The sequence below is a fragment of the Gymnoscopelus braueri genome (genome assembly GCF_963280865.1).
Source record: "Gymnoscopelus braueri genome assembly, chromosome: 21".
Lineage (NCBI taxonomy): Eukaryota > Metazoa > Chordata > Actinopteri > Myctophiformes > Myctophidae > Gymnoscopelus > Gymnoscopelus braueri.
The window spans coordinates 8,072,907-8,089,399 of NC_137623.1; the positions used below are offsets into that span (position 1 = coordinate 8,072,907).

Genomic DNA, 16,493 nt, shown 5'->3' on the forward strand with positions numbered 1-16,493 from the left:
GCATCAAATGGCAGGACAAGGTCCCAGACACTGAGGTCCTCCACAGGGCTGAAATGGAGAGCATCTATGCCATGCTCAAGCGCTCCCAGCTGAGATGGGCTGGCCATGTCTGCCGCATGCCAGATGAACGCCTACCAAAAAGGCTGCTGTACGGTGAACTACACCATGGCAAGCGCTCACGCGGCGGCCAGTGGAAACGCTATAAGGACACCCTAAAGGCGAGTCTCAAAAGCTGTGGTCTGGATCCAGAGACCTGGGAGGCCGATGCCCAACACCGCTCCAACTGGCGCTCTGCAGTCAAGCATGGTGTAGCAGAGTCTGAAAAGCGCCGCATCCATGAAGCTGAACTGAAGCGACAGCTCCGCAAAACCAGAGCCAGTTCCTCCCTCTCACCCAGCCATCCTTCAGCCATCACATGCCCTCACTCCAACCGGACATTTCGTGCGAGGATCGGCCTCATCAGCCATCTTCGCACCCACAAGACAAGCACGCGAAGGACGAACATGATATATATATATATATATATATATATATATATATATATATATATATATATATATATATATATATATATATATATATATATTATATAATATATATATATATATATATAATATATATATATATATATTATGGAGATACAGGGTTTCTGCCTGACAGTATTTAGATGTGTTGCCTGAACAGGTCAGCTGACTGAGCAACGTTATGAGGTATTATTCTGAAGTGTCCATTTGTGGGCAGACTGGGCAGTATGCCTAAGCTGTTCGTTATTCTGAAGAAAATGTGTTCTCATAAACTGACAGTGCTGGGAAAAGTACTCAATTTCTTTACTTAAGTAAAAGGATCAATACTGCAATGTAGAAACACTCTGTTACAAGTAAAAGTCCAGTCTCTCTCACTCTCTCTCACTCTCTCTCTCTCTCTCTCTCTCTCTCTCTCTCTCTCTCTCTCTCTCTAGCTCTCCCTCTGTCTGTCTCACACACACACACACACACACACACACACACACACACACACACACACACACACACACACACACACACACACACACACACACACACACACACACACACACACACACACACACACACACACACACTGCCTGGCATACATGCTATTGCACAACTTTTGGAAGGAACCAATGTCACAGGGAAAGGGGTGTGTGTGACTTTTTGAAGAATGATGTATGCCAAAATGAGAAGAATATGTTTGACTCATAATGATACAAAACCATCACATAACTTAAGTACATATAATATAAAAAGTAGAAGGTACAATACATCCTCAACTCTGATGTGGCACCAACTGAATGTTATGACATCACTGCTGTGCATCAGGAAACATCATACACACAGAACAGCACTAGTGTTGCCATGTCTGCTTATTATAAGCCACTTTGGCCTTGTTATTCTGTCAAGTAGCTTTTACATATTGGTAGTCGTGGGTTGCAGGTTTTTTTTTGGCCTTGTTTCTAAAGTGTAGTTGCTTATTATTCTGACTTCCTAATGTAGTTAACTAGTCGTTGTCAAACATTTTCATGTCAAGGGTGCCCAAATTAATGTATGTGGTCACAGACCCAATGGAAACAACAGTAGCCTATAGTAGAAACAACAGTAGTAACTGATTGTGAGGTTGTAGATTGGCTATTTTCAAATAGCTGTGTGTGTGTGTGTGTGTGTGTGTGTGTGTGTGTGTGTGTGTGTGTGTGTGTGTGTGTGTGTGTGTGTGTGTGTGTGTGTGTGTGTGCGTGTGTGTGTGCGCGTGCGTGTTATCATGTGGCCTATTGCTTCCTTTGGGCTTGTTTTCATAGACCTGGTTGCTTGTTTCTGTCACACAATCTGGCAACGCTGAACTGAACTCAGTAGGAAGTAAACACAGTTCGCAGGAAGATAAAGGAGGTCAAAGTGCACAAGACAGGTAACAGGAATGTCCTATGCTGAAGCAGTGAAGAGAGTGGAAGGGAGTGAAGAAAGGAACGAGGCAGGAGAGGTAGAACAACAGGAGGAAAGGAGAAATCAGCTGAGAGGGGTATCTGTATGACAGGAAAAGATTTTTGGCGTTCATCGCTGTGGTTATTAACTGTGCAGTGGAAATAAAAGGGAAATCGGAAAGAATAAAGATGATTCTGGATGCAGCAAGGAGATTGTCGAAGGTTGAGGATGTCAGTGGAGAGGACCTGGACAATGTGTTAAGAGAGGAATGCACACCTACTCCAGCTTCGGAGTAGGAGGCCTATAACAGAGCGGACAATTTGCGAACTGGGAATTAATGGGATTACTTTGAGTGGATTTTTTTTAATTTTAGTCACGTTGAGTGGACACTTTATTTATTAAATTATGTTTTTTATTATTATTTTGTTGCATTGTGACGCATTGTGATGCCATAAAACAACAACGAAGGCGAAGAAGTAAACACAGTCCTCCACTACGTTCATATAAGGGTGAGATGTTGTGTCAATTAATGTTTTTGTTTGTTTGTTCACACATTTTCTTTTCTAATAAAATGTTGGATTCATGTCAATGTGTATTTTCAGACATTTTAACAATTAAACCCTCAATACTTAGCAAACCTGACCTTTGGCTCTGTACTTGGTCTGCTCTTTTCCCCCCTCTACACCAAACCTCTTCACCAAAAATAGCAGATCTACAAGCTCACAACATGTCACAGCGCGTTACGAGCTTATAGATCTGCTATTCTCGCAGGCTGTTACGGTCAGAATATGGATGCTAGGGTTTGTTTATTGTTTGTTTATTAAAGGATCACCATTAGTCACATGAATGAGCCTCTAGTCTTCCTGGGGTCCTGAACAAAGCAAATCCAATACAAATGTAGGCCTACAACTACAAAATACAAATAATAGTAAAAATTAAAAAAATTAAATAAACAATACAAATAAAAATGAATACAAAAAGACAAATTAACATTTTAAAATCAAATCCAACAATCCAGTCAAATTAAACAAATAACAGTTACATACTTGACAAGTTACTTTGAAGGTATCTCTTGATTTGTTTTTTTAAAGTAATTTTGTTATGGATGTACATAAGATGTTTTTGGGCAGAGCATTCCAGAGTTCTATTGACCTATATATACCAGTGAGTTTTAGAACATTTGTTTTTGGTGCTGTTTTTGTTCTTAAATTACCAGAAGCTGCTCCTCTGGTGTTGTACCCATGTTCTGAAGTCATGTGTAACTGTTTAGCCAAGCTAGGCGGCTTATTGGTGCTAATAATGTTCCGCAGTAGCATTAGAAGACTCACCGATATTTTCTGTTCAACCATAAGCCATGCCAGATGTTCATGCATATAGCTTATACTTGTCCTGTATGAACATCCTAGTGCCAGACGAGCCGCTTTATTCTGAGCAACCTGTAATTTTTTCATGTCAGATTTTGAAGCTGACGACCAGATTACAGGGCAATATTCTAAGTTGGACAGAACTAAAGAATGAATAACTGATTTCATTGTAGAGGTAGTGATGAAACCAGAACACTTCCTAGTCATCCCTATTCCTCTTCCCATTTTGATGACAATATTGTTTATCTGTTTAGACCAAGATAAAGAGCTGTCAATAGTTACTCCCAGAAGTTTTATTGTGTTCACTTGTTCAATTTGTGTGGTACCAATTGACAGTTTTAACAGAGGATTCTTGCCCAACATGTGTCTAGATCCAAGCACAATGGCCTTTGTCTTAGAGATATTTAACACCAACTTGTTGCATTCAATCCATTTATAGATGTCTATTAAGGCACTTCTTAAAGAGTCAGTTACAGCTTGCTCAGATGTTGCGGCACTGTATAATGTTGTGTCTTGTGAGTTCAAGTGCTTAAAGGGATATTTCACTTTAAAAAAACATTTTGGTCATTTTATCGTCTACTCAGGCTTTTGGGAGCACCCCGGAAAGTTTTTAAGTTGCTTGATTCAGTATTTAGATATTTGATATTCATTTTATCAGACACGCCCCCTTCCTATACAAACCCATTGTAACTTCAAACTCCATTTTAACCATGTTAGATTAATCGGAAACACCTGTCCTTGGTTCTGGTGACTGATCTTGGTGACTGGTCTTTCTAATACGTGAGGAGACGTGTTCTTTCAATAACTTTTTTCATTTATTTTTGATATATATATATATATATATATATATATATATATATATATATATATATATATATATATATATATTGGGGAAAATAAATGTTTTTAATACAATAAAAAAATGTAATAAAATAAATGAAAAAGGTAATCGGAAAAACACGGCCCCCTCACGTATTAGGAGGGCAGGATGAGTCACCAGAACCAAGGACGGGTGTTTTTGATTAATCTAACATGTTAAAGATGGAGTTTGAAGTTATAATGGGTTTGTACAGGAAGGGGGTGTGTCTAATAAAATGAATATCAAATATCTAAATACTGAATCAAGCAACTTAAAAACTTTCTGGGGGGCTCACAAAAGCCTGAGTAGACGATAAAATGACCCAAATTAGTTTTGAAAGTGAAATGTCCCTTTAATGTAAAAAAATTACTTCTTATCACACATAGATTTGGCTTGTATTGTAACTCTGAGGAGGAGGTCAGAGGACCCTCTGAGGGGCGGCAGTGGCTCAGGGGTAGAGTGGCCGGGTAGAGTCAACTGGAAACCAGTTTGATCCCGGGCTGGGGGGCTCCCCCAGAGTTAGTGTCGAAGTGTCCTTGAGCAAGACGCTGAACCCCTAATTGCTCCCGATGAGCAGGTTGGTGCCTTGCAAGGTTTCCTCTGCCATCGGTGTATGAATGTGTGTGTGAATGGGTGAATGTAATGCACAATCTATGTAAAGCGCTTTGGATAAAAGCGCTATATAAATGCACCATTTACCCCCTAATGGTCCAGGACCCCCAGTTGAAAACCCATGCTATAGGGCAGTGGTAACCAACCTTTTCAAGCAATGAGCACTTTTTATTCCAATGTGTGAGCCGAGATCTCCCTCTATAAATTGTGTTCCAAAAAATACCACGACTAAGACATTAACATATTACTAACAGGCAGTATGTGCATACACCCACCACACAAAGGCTAGTATTCTAAATACAATAAGGATAAACACGGATAGCTGTGTAATCAATGCCAAAATATTAGGAAAACATTTATAAATATGTCAAAATGTTAGGAAAGTTTACACTTTTTAAACAAGAAACAGGGACATGAAATTAATTGATATTACAGATATCTTCTCTTTAAAGCATAATACCGAGTTACACATTTCAAAGAATATTCACATTTAGATATTCTCAATTGATTGGTTGATTTATTCTATTTTATTCAATGTCACATTTATTTTCAACAACCTCCACCTGTAGGAAATGTAAACACCTCCTGCATTTTAACTGACAGCTGGTCAGTACTAGGGCGGTTAACATTTCTCAGACATTAAATTTGAATATTGGTCTATTTTCTTCCCGAGTGCGAGTGCTGAGCGTTTTTGGGCGGTGTAGCCGCCCCTATAAGTGGGGTTGGGACATCTTATTTAGCTGTACTGTGATTGGCTGACTCTATTGGCTGACTCTATTCAGCACTGTGATTGGCTAGCGAGACACATGATGACATTAATAACCTATAAATAATATTATGGACTTCCAAAAATGTATTTTTTTGGAAGTGAGCTTCCATCACTATGATGACCAATAAAGATTCTTTTCAATAAATGTATTTCTTTTTTGAAGTGAGCTTCCATCACTATGATGACCACTGTGATGACCACACCGCCCACTTCACACTGGGTGTGATTTTTGTTAACGATGTTGCCTGCAGAGGAAAAGACGTGGTCTGCAGACTGCAGACTCCTAGTAGTATGGGTCTGTCCACTTTCAATAATTTGAGGGGTTACACGAGCGACCACTCCCTCTTTAGACTAATCCACATTTTTACTGAGATCTGATTGGCTCACAGGACAGCTTCAACAAATACCAGACTGGGCTTCAAGCCAGCGCCACAGTGTCGGGCTGTCGGCTAACTTTCATTGAAATGAATGGCCATCACAATACACAAATCTAAATGTGTATTGTGATCTACTGTGACGGCTTTTACAATCGACGTGCCGATCGCGATATACCAGTTGGTTACCACTGCTACAGGGAAAGCGGCTGTGTTTGGGGTATGATCTATGACATAACTAGAAGAATAAGTTTGAACCATGTTATTAAATGTTTCTAACATACCAGTATAACATAATAGTAGCGTAAACGTTCAATGGGCATGATGCCACTAATGCCTTGTGCACATGTATTCAGCATTTCCTGTTTTCTTGTCTATTTCATTGACTGTAACATTGACAGGTTTAATAAAGACCAAACGATGAGTCAGTGTGTGGAGAGAGAGGAGGAGGAGGGAACAGACAGACCAGAGTCTTCAACATCCAGCTGTGTGTCTATGAAGAGTGACTGGTCTAAAGGAAAACCTCCTGACGTCACTAATGAACCTAGACCTCTACACACAAAGTATGTGAATCCTCCTATACAATGTACACACTATAACACTATACACACTATAACACTGTGACTATACAATATACAAAACACTATAACATGACAAAGTGATCTCATAAGTTGCATGTGCACATTATTAAAATAAAATAAAAATTATTTTGCTATCGATAAGTTATTATGAATGCAGTATAGTCCTGTACCTATCCTGTAGACCCGTTTGCAATTTGGTGTTGGGGGAATTTCTCACTTGAACTGAGTCAGTGAGTCCCTAGACATGAAAAATCACCAAGGTGCTTGTCTGCCATATTGCCACGAATGGCGCAATGGCCAAATCAAATATGTCCGCCATCGGCTATGATGAAAATCTAACTTTTTTGTTTTCGAGTTTATATACACATGTAATACCTCCATTTCGACTAATTGTGGTGTGTGGAATTCATTTCTGATATTGTTATGACCATTTTAGGTGAATTTGAAAGGTCATTTTGCTATTCCGAAGACCTTCATTGTTATGAGTAAAAACAGGTGCAGAAAAAGTGCTCCTCGGAGCACATGCAGGTCTCCATCAGGTCAGGTAGGTTATTGTGGCCTCCTGGTGGCACTATAATAGGCCAATGTGAAAAGGATGCCATTTCTTCTTAGGCCTTTGATGGCAATCGGATACTGCATTCATGATTTGCAGCATTTTGTTCAAAACAGACCTATCATGCACTTTGGAAGCCAATGTTAGCCAATTAGGATGGAATATGAAATATCGGACACATCTGTCTTGATCACATGACTATAGAGATGCTGTGTACCGATTTGCGTGATTTTTGGACAGAATCTGAAGGAGTAATATAAAAAAAAAAGTTTTACAAAAGTCAGTCTCCTGGTGGCGCTCTAAAAGGCATATGTGAAAAATGCAGGGCAAAGGCCTTTCCTTGGCCTCTAGGGAGTGTGAGTGCAAGGTTTCACACAGATCGGTGCAGTTATAGGTAAAAATGCGAATCGGCCTGTTTTAGCGCCACCATGAGACTGATTTCAACATTTTGTGGCACACAATTTATTTTAGCAAAAATTGGCCTCCTGGTGGCGGTATAACAGGCCAATCTGAAAAATGTGGGGCAGAGGTTTGGCTTTGGGTTTAGTTTTGGCTCCAGGAAGTGTGTGTGCACAGTTTTCGCAGCGACCGGGCCAACTGTGCTGGAGACACACAGACACACGGACGGACAGACAGGATGCAAAACATAGTCTCGGCCATGCCTTTCGACCTGGCGGAGACAATAAGTCTAACTCGACTAATTCTGAAATGTTTCATTCATTTCTGATATTTGTTTTGACATTAAGGATCAACTTGTCATTGAAATATCAATGTCAATGACATTTTTCAATAACTCGATTTACGATTTTGTCCTTTACTGTCAATTAAATTGTATTTGTTTTTCCTAATGATTTGTTTTATTTAGAACAAAAGTCATGTACATGAGTAATAACAATTATAAACATCCCCTTTAACTTTTGTTTTAATTGGGTGTTGAAATGAGCAAATAAGACTATATAGGAATAAAGTGATATACAAATAAAATAATAACACCAAATAAAATAACTGACAGTAGCATGTTAGGATCATGTCAGTATCATGTTAGTATCATGGTCAGTAGGTTAGTATAGTAGGGGGCGGGGCATTAATGCATTTTGACAATGTGCAATAATGCAACTGCAGACATATTGCCTTTTGTTAGGCTATTCAATATTTGTTTTAATTTCCTGAATTAATATTTATTTAATTAGTGATAAATCAATAATTATACACAATAAATACATATTATGTTTTAATTTAAATAACTGATCTCAGCAGGGCCGGCCCTAGGATTTTCGTGGCCCTAAGCAAGATTTTTTGGGGTGGCCCACCCCCCCAAACACCCCCATTATAAAATCATTGTCATTTTTTATTGCATACTAAAATAATAACGCTAGTTGTTGGTTTAACATTTGTTTTAGTTTATCCACGACACACACGCACACGTGGATAATAACCCATGAAAAGATCTATTCTCACCCTATCGATTTACAACTCGGACGGCGCTGATTCGACTAGCAGACCATCGGCCGGTCGGCGCGGGCACTCGCGCCTGGAGGCGCTCGGGCGCGCCTCCTCGGCCTCAAGCTCTGCTAAGTCGGTGCGCCTCCGTCATGGACAATAACTATTATCACGTGTGCGTGTGAACGCTTGTTCAGCGTTCCCCTAGCGTAGCTTCCTGGTTGCTATGTGGGGGGGAACAACAAAAGCCAGGTCCGCCTCGCATCAAAGCCCCGCCTCGCGCCTCCTCCTCCTCCTCTCGCCACCTCGCATCAAAGCCCCTCCTCCTCCTCCTCCTCCTCCTCGCGAGGAGGAGCGCCTCGCGTAAAAAACCCTGGATTTTTTTTAATGATTTTTTTTTATCACTGAATGAACAGTTAAATCGTAGACATTAATTTGGGACCGCTACATCGGAGCTCATGTAGTCATTAGAACATGTAAATAAATGTCATGGAGAGAATATTAGGTTCTTGCCTAACAAAAAATTGTTTAATTTATATATAATATATAATATATAATTTATATATATATATATATATATATATATATATATATATATATATATATATATATATATATATATATATGTTTCCACCATATAATATTATGTCATAATATCATAATAATATGTGTTCCTCAATGTTTCTCCCTACTCCTTCTGTCTCTTTGTCTTGCCTATCATTTTCTTTCTCTCAGCATCACAGCCCTCCCTCTCTCTGCAACAGACATGCGGAAGTCTTGGCTTGAAGACATCACACAGAGCTGCCGTGACTTCAATGTCAACATGCTGTGAGTGTTCACATCACACAGAAAGCAGAACCAATACATTGTGTGCTCACCGTTTTCCTGACCCCAACTGAACAATTATCACTTATTGAATGATGAGTTGAATCTGTCTGTCATTCTCTGTGTGTTGGTGAGCAGTGTAGAGTCCATGTCAACAGGAGACCCAGCTGAGGACAGGAAGAACCTGGTGCCTCGGGCTCAGAACATAGAGAGGAACATATATGAGTCAGCTAACAGCCAGGCAAGAACCTAATATTCTCTCCATGACATTTATTTACATGTTCTAATGACTACATGAGCTCCGATGTAGCGGTCCCAAATTAATGTCTACGATTTAACTGTTCATTCAGTGATAAAAAATACATTTAAAAAAATCACAAGTTTGCAAAATAGTGATGCCAGGTAACCCCATCATGAACCCTAGTGTCCCTATTCTGACGTGAAGAAAATAGCTGATCTATAAGCTCACAATCCATTAAGTGCAACATGTTGTACGTAGAGCCCTGGGGGACCCTGGTCAACTAAGCATAATAGGGTATTAATTATAGTATTAATGTAGTTAACGTGGTTTTGCAAATAACATTGTCAACACAAGTATTTAAAACATATATTTATTATTATGCAAATGAACCAAAAAGCTGTTTTGGCAAATTTGGACATTTCTTAATTTTTCGTCTAACCAGCTAAAAATTGTAAACGTTGTAGACAACAACATGCCTCCTCTGACACATCTGGAGTTCCCAGATGGTACTTTTCTGCTGACAGTGGGAGTTTGACCAGGAGAGCATAACGTACACAGAGGTTCACACTATCTCCTCCAGTTCCCTCCCCACTGAACACCCTGACCAACCAGTAGGACCACAGTACACATGGAGGAGATTAACAATGAATGACTATAATATAGTCATAGTTAATCTTCACAATAACTATATGTGGAGAAAATGAAAACTGCAAACTGTTAAAACAACAGTCAACATGCATGTCAAGTATCCTCGGAGCTTTAACCCCATTTAAATTGAACAGGGTCCTTCATGGGTCTATTATTGGTCCTCTACATGGTCCTATGGACCTCTACACCAAATCTCTACACCGAGGATAGCAGATCTACAAGCTCACAATGTGTCACAACGCAACACGTTGTGACGCTTTGTGAGCTTGTAGATCTGCTATTTTCGCAGAATTTTTGCCCCAGAATAGGGTTAGGGCTAGAGTTTATGCGGTTAACAGTGGGGTTAATTACAGCAAACTGCTCTCTTATACCTCATTTCAATCAATCTTAAGGAAAAGTCTTTAAAGGACGACTTCACCCATTTTCAACCTATCTTCATATAATTGGTCCTCACTAATACTCATTATAATATGGTACCATTTGTGTCTACTCGGCCTGTGTCTCAGAGGAGGTCTGTGGACAGTTCAGAAACCCGCATATCAGTGACATCATCGATGGGGAATCCAAGCTAATACAAACTGTAGGGTTTCCATTCCTGGAAAGTTAACATGCTATAATGGAAGCCATTGTTCTTGCGTTAATACAAATCAAAATAAAAACATTATAATCTTGTTTGAAAAAACCTGCCTAATGATGATGTCACTGGTAGGCAGGTTTATGAAGTGTCCACAGCCCTACTATGAGACACAGGCTGGGTAGATTTTTTTTTTAGCATTTTATCACGAGCATTAGTGAGGACCAATCATATGAAGATAGGTTGAAAATGGGTGAAGTCGTCCTTTAACAGCTTGATGTGACTCTCATTCTGTTTTTTTTTTATAATTTATTTATTTATTTTTCAAGTAAAACAAACAGGAGAGATCACCAAAGCACACAAGAGGCCATACACAGGGAAAACCAAGACAAAAAAGGGAAAGGAAAAAGAAACTGATAATAATACACATACACACATGTAGACATACAAAATAAAATAAAATAAATAAATACAAAACCCGGTCAGACAAACAAACTCACAAAAAGCTAGATAAATGAGACAAGTCAAACAATAAACATGCATACATGCATTAGATGGAGACATGCATACATGCATTAGATGGAGACATGCATACATGCATTAGATCGAGACATGCATACATGCATTAAACAAAAACATAACACATAACAAGCAAAACATTCAGTACAATATGGACATCCACACGAACAGAGAAAAAATAAAAACACAGACAAGTACAAGACAGGTACAGACAGGGACAGACCAACATGAGACAAACACAAGACAAGCACAGGACAAGTACAGGATAATGTACAGGAGCCACAGGTACGGGGAAAGGGAGAAATGGACAAGGCCACAACCCAATACAGATTAAAACTAGCCAAGCGACTGAACTGCATCCAGAGCTCTGGACCGGTTATCCACCGTGTCAGCTCTGGCACCGTTCATTCTGGCAGTAGAGCGCTCCAGTAAACAAATATCCGAAAAACAATTAAGCCAGTTTATTTTCAAATTAGTAGTTGGTTCACGCCAGTTTTTAATAATAGTTTTCTTGGCGGCAGTTGAGGCGGCTAGTAATATGTGTTTATCCTGAAATGTTAACAAAATATTTGGGTTATAACCAATAAGAAAAAGGGCAGGGCAGCTGGGAAGAGGTTTACCAATCATAGCTATAACAATCTCCTTAATCCAAATCCAGAAACATTTAATTGAGGGGAAATACCAAAACATATGTAAATAGTCTCCTCTCATTCTCTGTTGATGTGTGAAATACAGCTGGAATACTGCTGCATGATGAAAGAGGAGATCGCTGAGCTGAATGAGAAACACATGAGTATGTGTACAGGGTACGGATTTTCAATACTTAACACTTCTACTCCAGTACATCTCAGATGCAAATATTGTAACCCCACACATATTTATTCTTTACATCCATTGTTACTATTTACTTTGCAGATTTTTTTCCCCACAAACAATGCATTAACCCCAATTACTTGGTAATAATACAACTATTCGATAATACCGATCTACAAGCTTACACTGTGTCACCATGCGGTATATCTGCTATTTTCAAAAGATTCGGACAATCTTTGATTAAAGCTGCACTATGTAACTTTCCTATTCTACCCCGGATTTTAACCATTATTTTAACATTGATGTAATAGAGCCTGCCTGCTTGCTCAGGGGAGAAATCTTATCTTGACCATCAGGTCAAAATTTGTGTCAGATCCTGTGTGGGACCCCCTTGAAAATAAGACATCTCAAGGGGCTATCCCTTCAATACAAATGAAATCTAAAATCTGTGTCTAGGTGGGACATGACCTTTGCCACGATCTAAATGTCTCAGTAGAAGAGCAGGGAGACCAAATATGACTACCCCAATTGTATAAGTTACATTGTATTAACATACTCAATTGTTTTAATTAAAATTACATTTTATTCATTAAAAAATAGTGACATAGTGCCGCATTAAGCAACACAAATGACATACTGCACAATGAGTACTTTTACTTTTGATACTTAAAGCAATACAAGGCAGGTCCAAACATAGCGATTTTTAGCAACCTCTGCTGGTCACTACCGTCATTGCAATTATTTAGCGCAGTCCTGCATTACCCAGAATTCCATTTGTTTTCACCGGAAGACGGAAGCGTTTCAAAAGGCGTTCTTTTAATAGTTTTATATATATATATATATATATATATATATATATATATATATATATATATATATATATACACACACACACACACACACACACACACACACACACACACACACACACACACACACACACACACACACATTCATTCATAGTCATGATAATTGAAGATATAATTTTTTGATTCCAGAGGACATTACGGTGGATCATCAGACTACGGCCATGGGTCTAGGACAAGCATAGAAACATCAGATTATGACTATGAGTCTAGGACAGGCATAGAAACATCAGATTACGACTGTGGGTCTAGGACAGGTGTAGAAACCTCAGACGATGGGTCTAGGACAGGCGTAGAAACATCAGACGACCATGGGTCTAGGACAAGCAGAACATCAGACTACGACTATGGATCTAGGACAGGCGTAGAAACATCAGACGACTATGGGTCTAGGACAAGCAGAACATCAGACTACGACTATGGGTCTAGGACAAGCTTAGAAACATCAGACTACGACTATGACTACGACTACGCTTGGATAAGGTTAGAAACATCAGACTACGACTCTGACTACCACTACGCTTGGACAAGCGTAGAAATATCAGACTACGACTATGACTACGACTACGACTGCGCTTCGACAAGCGTAGAAACATCAGACTACGACTATGGGTCTAGGACAAGCAGAGGAACACCAGACTCTGGCTATGGGTCTAGGACGAATGAAGAACCTCGAGTTCAAGACAAAATGTAAGATCACTAATCTCTTTGAACTTCAACTGGAAAGAGAAAGAACAAATCCACATTGCAATGATTTAAAATTTTACATGATTCTAACTTCTACTGTATTTTTACTAGCAAACAAAAACATGACTTTAACATGAACATATTGGAAACTAGAAAAAGTGCTCCTCGGAGCACAGGTCTCCGCCAGGTCATGTAGGTTATTGTAGGCCAGCAATGTTGATGGAATATGAATAATCGGACAGAATGTGTACCGATTTGCGTGATGTTTGGACAAAATGTTTAGGAGTAATATCAAAGAATTGTTTTTTTTAAATCGGCGCAGTAAAAAATGGCACTATAATAGGGCAGTGTCAAAAGGGTGGCATTTGTTCCTCGACGTAGGGCGAATGTGCGTGCGAAGTTTCACTGCAATCGAACGCTGCGTTCATGATTTGAGGCATTTTGTTCAAAACGGGCGCACTCTTTCAAACTTTAAATGTCAACATTAGCCAATTAGGATGGAATATGAAAAATGGAACTGATTTGTCTTGATCACGTGACAATAGAGATCATGTGTACCGATTTGCCTGGAATTTTGATAGAATCTGACGGAGTAATATCAAAGACATGAGTTGGCCTCCTGGTGGCGCAGATGTGAAAAATGCAGGTCAGCGGTTTTTCCTTGAGCTCTAGGGAGTGCGCGTACAAAGTTTTACACAGATCGTTGCAGTTATAGGTAAAAACACGAATCGGCCTGTTATAGCACCACCATGAGGCTGATTTGAAAAATTTCACGGAGATCGCACGCTGTGTACATGATTTGAGGACTTTTGTTCACTACGGAGCACATAGCCTTATGCATGTGTAATAGCTGAACAGAGAGTTCGATTTGCTTATGAGACTCTCAGACTTTACTTTTACTCCACTGTAAATTACAACATGACATGTCTTCATTTTTGTCTATTTTTGTCCAAATTGCTTTTTTTTTGGCATTCCCCACTTTGGTTCCTCAATTGTTGTTTCTTGTTTGTCAAACTTTTTAGGCTCACCCCATGTCCAGCTGACCTTTAGTCTAGTTCTCACTTTTAACTCTTTAATTGCCAGAGTTAAAACATCATCTATAGCTGCCCTTGCCAGCGATTTCGAGCGTTTTTACTAACCTTTGAAAAATCATAGAATATAATTCTTCACAACGATCCACCCGGTGATCACCTCAAAAGATGTATCCGAGTCTCGTAGAATCGCGGAGAAAAAATGCGAAGTGAACGGGCTGTTTTTTTTGGTGATCACGTGATGTGCTGCTGCTTTTCTTCTCTGGGAGTCAAATGGTGACTCCAACAAAATGTCATCATTTAACCAACTTCTGTTTTCCTCCTTGCTCCACTGTCACTGCTGCACAAACACCCGCATTCATTACATCTCTCAAGCTGAGTACAATTCCAACACATGATTAGACATAATACAGAATGGTCATAACAATAAAATAAACCAAAATAATGTAGTCCCATTCTGGATTATTCCTTCAGTATCAAAAAATATATATATATTAAGACTTACACTTTGAGACTAACTCAGAGTCTCAAAGTATAAAAAGTATAAAAATGAACTAAATCATCAATATTTCACAATAATAACTGTTGTGAAGGACCCAGTGAAACACTGTATGGCTGGGTAGGTTGTGTTCGCCCTTGTGCATTGATTAGGACGCAGAAGACAATGGTGGATACTGAGGACCTTTTATTCTCCTTAATAAACAGGTGCTACTGAACAGCAGGGTTGTGTGTGGTTTCTGTAATAAGCAGAATATAACAGCGAATGAATGCCCTTGTAAGTTGTGCATCATAACAGTCACATGTACAGTATAGACAGGTCTCATTTAACATATTAAACCAAATGAATAATGGCCTCTAAACTTCACAGTTTAGCTTAGCTGCTCAAATTACATTCATACGGTATGGCACCTGTATCTGCCCAACTGGGGTTAGAAGCACAAATTCAGCTTATATTATAAGTAGTAGTTACCCAAACGTATCACACTGATCATTCTAAGAAACAAGTGCAGTGACATTACTCTTCCTCATCAACATAGGGGATGTGCAAGTGCATACAGTAACAGTACAACGATAAAAACGAACCATCGATAGCATTTCTCTGACCGTCGGTCACTATTACAGAGTGACGAGGCAGTTAGCTGCTAGTTAGCATTAGCAGGTATTTAGCTTGGTTACAAGACCCGTAACGGGACAACAGGTTATATATCGACTTCATGAGAACTTACGTTTATCATACACACACACAGGCACTCTGGTGTGTAGCAGACATATGTAAACTAGACTTAATATGTCTAAATAGTGCAATCGTTATCTTTACGAACGGAGCGTCTCTTGCTTCGAGCGTTCAGCTCTTTGTTCTTTGTTCTCGCAAGATGAGGTACAGTCTTACTAACAGGGCTCGCTGTAGTCTCGCGAGGGGCGTAACAGTCTCTCGGGCAGAGGGGGGGGGGGGGGGGGGGAGAGTGGGAGAGAGAGAGAGGGCGCAGTCTTTCTAACAATAACCCTTTTGTCAAAATCATAGTAAATTTGGTTCAGATAATTAATATCACACGGCTGATCTGAAAGCCATGTCTTTCGACAGACTCAGTTGAAAGTCCTTGTCATTCATTTGAGCTACTCCCTGTTCTGATTTATCGATATTTGCCCCTAACGTGGACAGAGGTGTGAGGGCCCGTTCATTGCTGCATGCAGTGTTATTATTAGGGCCCGAGCACTGTACCAGTGCGAAGCTCTATTGAAATTTTCTTCTTCTTCTTCTTCTTCTTCTTCTTCTTCTTCTTCTTCTTCTTCTTCTTTCAGTGCCAA

The 16,493-nt window shown here is 39.5% G+C and overlaps 1 protein-coding gene across 1 annotated transcript in view; it reads left to right on the top strand.

The window, feature by feature from the left end:
* The first annotated feature begins 1,960 nt into the window (after nucleotides 1-1,960).
* The window catches only part of LOC308076802 (uncharacterized protein), a 37,452-nt gene continuing 22,919 nt past the window's right edge, over nucleotides 1,961-16,493 (top strand). Inside the window, exons 1-6 of the mRNA XM_080417284.1 lie at nucleotides 1,961-2,440; nucleotides 6,311-6,472; nucleotides 9,219-9,311; nucleotides 9,447-9,549; nucleotides 12,026-12,096; nucleotides 13,102-13,659. Of these exons, the coding sequence (XP_080273410.1) occupies nucleotides 6,330-6,472; nucleotides 9,219-9,311; nucleotides 9,447-9,549; nucleotides 12,026-12,096; nucleotides 13,102-13,659 (968 nt within the window). The 5' untranslated portion in view covers nucleotides 1,961-2,440; nucleotides 6,311-6,329. The remainder of the gene's footprint in view (nucleotides 2,441-6,310; nucleotides 6,473-9,218; nucleotides 9,312-9,446; nucleotides 9,550-12,025; nucleotides 12,097-13,101; nucleotides 13,660-16,493) is intronic.